Raw genomic sequence first — 6,000 nt, 5'->3', positions numbered from 1 at the left:
ATAGCGCTTAACCTCTGCTAACATGCCAGCAATGCGTTGGGGATCCACCTCTGTATTTATTTTCCGCTGTAAGACATCAATTTGATCCTCAAATGATCGCATTGTGTTTACAACTACAAGTGTTTCATCAAGTTTAAATACCATGCCAAGACAGCTAAGATTTAGCATGACAAGACAAGAATTGTAAAGCACTAGTGCAACATTAAAACCCCAAAAACATAAATATTGTTTATCATTCTTCCTAGATAACATGGCTACCAAATGGAGTTCCTCCTCTCCTAGTGGCATAACTGTAGTCTGTAAACCAAAAATCAATAAACACAAGGCATAGTAAGCGAAAAAATGTTTTGAGAAGTTGAAAATAAGCACATACGGGGAACTAGCAATTGAGTTGTATTTTCAGAGGAACTGAATGCTAACTAAGAAGCTGAAACACTTAGTCGGTTAAAAGTAATTGAGTTGTATTTTCTTCTAGGTTGGACATATTTCTGAATTTGTTACTAGCTAGAGAGATTTTGATATTTTGTTTTGTTAAGATTTGTTATGTTGGAGTTGGAGTTCTACCAAGAAAGACCATTATTACTAGTACGATGTTGTATTATACGAATTAGCAGTTATAATAATGTGAATAGAAATTAATCTTACCCTCATGAACTCACCCCCCCCCCCCTAAAAAAAATACAGATTAATGAATCAAAAACTAACTCGATCTCTAATGCTACAATTCAGTTACTTCACCACCTCGACAGTTGCCCACGGATATGTGCATTGTGGAACTCTTCTTCGATGGCAGAATGCTACAACAATCCCTCCTTGGTGACTACACAGGAAAAAAGAAATCTGGTTAATAACCAAAATGCAGAAAAATACACCTCTCATCTCCTATAGACTACAGTCTATAGATGTGGCTGCAGGTGGTTAATAGAATAATAAGTACTTAAAGAGCTTAATTAATTAATTATTACCTTCCGCCAACGAAGGTTGTCTGGTCTCTTGAAGATGACAATGGACTCGATTGCAACTGGGGAAGCCATTTTCCATCGGCAATAAAGGTTGTCTCTCTCTATAGTGGGACTCGATTGCTTCTTGATAATAAGGTTGGCATAACGCAGGGCATGGGGTTGGAATTTGGAGATAAAGAGAAAAGGGGGAGGGTGACATTTTTTTGAAATGTGATTTAAATAGTTGTTTTTAAAACTGGTTACCTGGGATAACCCGTATTCACCCAAACAAAAAGTTGAATGTTGATTGGTCCATCTCATCCGATATGATATGGATATCATAGATTTTCCCTGCTTTCAAATATCCTCTTAGCAATTTGATGAAAAAAGGGACTCCAGTCCTAAAAACCCAAGTGAAGGGTAATTTTGCATTTGACCCTAGAGATGAAAATATGCCCTCGTTACAGTACAATGAACATAGTTGATACACCTTTACAAAGCCATATTTTGAAACTAATTCTCTGATGTAAAACACAAACTCCCCTCATTTACATTACAAGTTAAAAGGCTCAAAATTTGTAGTGAGAAAAATCATCTCACCTTTCTAAAGCAGTAAATTTATTTACATGTTAACGAAATCATTCAGAAAGGGAGAATCAATGCAACCTACAATGCTCTTTTGGGATAACTTCTCACCAAAAATTCTTTGCCGATGGAATTACTATTGTCCTTTTCGTCCTCCCAACTTCAAAGCGGGAGAATCGCCTTGACTTGTTTAACTTCAATCGGACTGATGACACCTTACGTGCCACTGCCTGCCAAATCATTTGTACAGCATCATCCTTTTGCGATGGATACTGAAACTCGAAGAACCTTTCAACCTCTTTCAGTCTTTTCCACATCCGTGTCCATTCCTCCTTACTAATGCTCCTGATCAGATTGATGACGAACTTTTCTTTTAGAGCATCCGATGTGCGTACAAAGATGCAAAATTCCGAGTAATCAAGCACATCTTCATAAGGAAGCTCGATATCATCACTAATTATGACAGGAACACAGTGACTAGCAATGGCATCAAATAGGCGGTTGGATGATGGAGTGTCACCAGCAATGTTTAGGCAGTACTTTGAGGTCTGCATTCCTAAGGTGGCACTTCTGATCCCATCACCATGGATACTCCCAAAAGAAAAATGCACGTCCTTTTCTTCTTTCAGAAGATAAAACAACTCTTGCCGAATGAACCCACCCTGCAAAGAATCCCATGTCATATTATCTAAGAATCACATACTATAACAATCCAAGCCATCTGAGGTAACTATCAACTACACAATCAGCCTACTAATGGGAAAAAAACAATTACAAGGCCCATAAACAATCAAGTATGAACTACCATTTCTTGAGTCCAATCACAGAAAAAGGCCCCCATTAGATGATCCCTGCTACCCCATTTAGATGCACTCTAGACCATTTTAAGAACTAATAGCAAACAACTTACCAAAAGGGTAGTAAATTAGATTGTTAGTATCAAATCAATTAGGTGAATTGATGGTGTAGTGGAATTAGAACCTGTTTGGATAGTGAGTATTCATGGAAATTGAATGTCCACCACTTAAGCAACTATTGGTTAGGCATCTAAATGGAAATTAATTCAGTCATATCAATAACATTACATTAATACCATAAGAAATGTTGGTAGACCATATGGAGGGAAGTTCAATCATCACAGTTCTCAATAATGTTTATAGAAACCAATTATTTTAAGCTTATTCTAGTGAAAGACAAGATGAAATGCTATAATATTATATTATCTTATCAATAAGATTATATTAACACCAGAACCATCATGTTGGTAGACCGACTGGAGTGTTCAATTACCACAGTTCTCAATAAATGTTATAGAAACCAATTATTGAAATGTATTCTGGTGATAGGAAGACTGAAATGCTAGCTTTGGGGACTAAACTATGTTCTTTTTCAAGAACCTGTAAAATTTGAATCATAAGCTACACTATTGATCAGAGATGGAGCCAGAATTAATTTGGATCTAGGCCATGCTAATCATCACAAGTGGAGCTAGGTTTCATTATTTTATGGGAAAATTCCCGATTAGTACCTTGTACTTTGGGCCTACTGCCACTTTGGTCCCCGAACTTTAAAATGCAACAATTCAGTACCTGAACTTTCAAAACGTGTCAATCCAGTACCTACTCTTAATCAACCGTTAAATGGCATTTGAAAAAGACGCAAATGCCCTTCTAGTGTGTCTTTTTCAAATGCCACTTAATGGCTGGTTAACAGTTGATTAACGGTAGGTACTGGATTGACACTTTGAAAGTTCGGGTACCGAATTGTCGCATTTTAATGTTCGGGGACCAAAGTGACACTAGGCCCAAAGTACAGGGTACTGATCGGGAATTTTCCCTTATTTTATTATGGCAAATAAAAAGAAATATACTGAAAAAGAAGGCAAGAGAGTATATAAGAAACATATGACCTTTGTGGACCCACAGGAAAACATACATCATCAAAGAGCCCATCCGCTAAGGAGACCCATTATCTCCACTTTTGTTTATTTATGTGATGGAAGGCTATCCCAAATAACAAATAAAGCAGTGGAGGGGGGAGTCTAGAAGGGTTTTCATGCCTCCGAAATGGATACTGAAGTCCCTTTATTTAAAAATGCCCATGACACTTTTACTCTTCATATCCATGGGCCCAGATGAACTACTCCATCTAAAGTTCTTACTTCAATGGTTTGAAGTCATCTCAATTATCAAGGTAAATTTCAAGAAGAGTTAACTAATCCCTGTTGGCAAGATGAGCAACTACAAGGAATTGGTAAAGATCCATGGCTGCAAGATTGGCAAGCTTACCATCCACTTACCTAGGACTCCCTCTTGGTGCAATGTGTATAACTAAGGCCATTTGAGATCCAGTGTGTGAAAAAGAGGTAATTAGCAAACTGAAACCAAAGTACCTTTCAGTAGAGTAGTCGATCAAGACTACAATCAGTCTTGAATTCAAAAGAAAAAGAATGAAGAAATTGCAGAAGAGAAGAAGAGAAGAGAAGAAGAGAGGAGAGAAGAGAAGAGAAGAAGCACATGAAGAGATTATGGAAAAGAGAGAGGGTTGGTCTTGACATCAGCCGAGACACTCTTAATATTTATATATGTTGACTAATTGTAAAAGGGCTGAATTGCCCTTATTGCTTACATGGCAAATAAACTAATAATAAAGCTGAAATAACAAACTGGAATAACTACCAACTAACACTGGCATAACTAACAGAAATATGCTGCCATACGAACACAGTGGAGACCACATCAGTGTTCTCTACACTCCCCCTCAAGTTGGGAATAGATATTTGTCATTCCCAACTTGCATAGGTCTGCCTCTAACTTCTTTCTTGGAACAGCCTTGGTAAGAAGATCTGCGAGCTGCACGCTGGAGGTGATATACGAAGACACACTTCTTGAGATGAAACCCTTTCTCTGACAAAATGTTGGTCTACTTCAATATGCTTAGCTCTGTCATGCTGTACCGGATTATGAGCTATATTAATAGCAGCTTGATTATCACAATACAACATTAAAGGCTTCTCATAAGCAATACCCAACTCCTCAAATAATGACTTCAGCCATAGGATTTCAGCCACACCATTAGCCATAGATCTATATTCAACTTCAGCACTAGAACGAGAAACAACACTTTGTTTCTTATTCCTCCAGGAGACAAGGTTACCTCCTACAAAAACACAATATCCAGAGGTAGACCTTCTATCATCAACACTCCCAACCCAATCAGCATCTGTATAAACCTCTATCTTCATGTGATCATTATTCTTGAATAATATACCTCTACTTGGACACCTCTTCAAATATGCTAATATCCTCTCAACTGCAAGGTGAGTAGTTCTAGGAGAGTACATATACTGACTAACAACGCTGACTGCATAACTGATGTCCGGTCGTGTGAGACAAAGATAGAGGAGTTTTCCAACTAACCGTTCGAACATAGCTTTATCTTCAAGTGGCTCTCCACCCTCTGCACTGATTTTGTGATTCTGTTCAATAGGTGTATCTGCAGGCTTAACACCCAACTTTCCAGTTTCTTCCAATAGATCTAGAACATACTTTCTTTGAGAAACAAAAATCCCATGTTTAGATCTAGCTACCTCAATACCCAAGAAGTATCGTAGCTCTCCCAGATCTTTCACCTCAAGCTCTTGATGAAGGAGTTGTTTAAGAGACTCAATCTCACTGTTATCATTCTCTGTCATTACAATATCATCCACATATACAACAAGCAAAGTCAAGGAAGAGTCCACTCTCTTAATGAACAATGTATGGTTTGATTGGGCCTGTACATAGCCGAATTTTTCAAGGGCTTGTCTGAATCTATCAAACCAAGCTTTGGGGGACTGCTTTAGTCCATATAAGGCTTTATTCAACCGACAAACCTTCTTTCCTGTCTCTGCATCATAAAATCCAGGAGGTAACTACATGTAGACTTTTTCCTGTAAGTCTTCATTGAGGAAGGCATTTTTAACATCCATCTAGAACAAGGGCCAAGAGTAACTGGCTGCGAGGGATAATAAAACTCTAATAGTGATCATCTTTGCTACTGGAGCAAAAGTCTCCAAGTAGTCTATACCGTAAGTCTGAGTAAATCCCTTTGCAACTAACCAGGCCTTATACCTTTCAATGAAACCATCAGCATTATGTTTCACAGTAAATACCCATCTATATCCAACCGGTTTCTTCCCTTTAGGCTGATCAACTAGCTCCCAAGTATTATTCCTCAGAAGAGCATCCAATTCAACCTTCATTGCATCTTTTCACTCAGGAACTGACAAGGCTTCCTGCATTGTTCTGGGGATAGGAATATCAACAATGGATGTGAGAAATGACCTGTAAGAGGGGGACAAGTGATCATAGGACAAGAACTGGGAAATGTAGTGAGCTGTGGATGTGGTGCAACGTCGTTTGCCTTTACGGACTACAATGGGGAGGTCAAGGTCATCCAAAGGAGGTAAGGGTGCAATAGTGGAAGGTATCTC

At 38.4% G+C, this 6,000-nt stretch overlaps 1 protein-coding gene across 4 annotated transcripts in view; it reads right to left on the bottom strand.

Moving 5' to 3' along the window:
• Positions 1-1,335: 1,335 nt before the first annotated feature.
• Positions 1,336-6,000, bottom strand: part of LOC104589499 (putative arabinosyltransferase ARAD1) — a 28,832-nt gene continuing 24,167 nt past the window's right edge. For all 4 annotated transcript variants that reach the window (XM_010247849.3, XM_010247850.2, XM_010247848.2 and 1 more), the window contains one exon: positions 1,336-2,188. In XM_010247849.3, the coding sequence (XP_010246151.1) occupies positions 1,634-2,188 (555 nt within the window). In that variant the 3' untranslated portion in view covers positions 1,336-1,633. The remainder of the gene's footprint in view (positions 2,189-6,000) is intronic.

This window comes from Nelumbo nucifera, chromosome 2 (genome assembly GCF_055504915.1).
Source record: "Nelumbo nucifera cultivar China Antique chromosome 2, China Antique-T2T, whole genome shotgun sequence".
Taxonomy (NCBI): domain Eukaryota; kingdom Viridiplantae; phylum Streptophyta; class Magnoliopsida; order Proteales; family Nelumbonaceae; genus Nelumbo; species Nelumbo nucifera.
The sequence above is the reverse complement of the archived record's forward strand: the minus strand, read 5'-3'. Positions and strand labels throughout refer to the sequence as shown.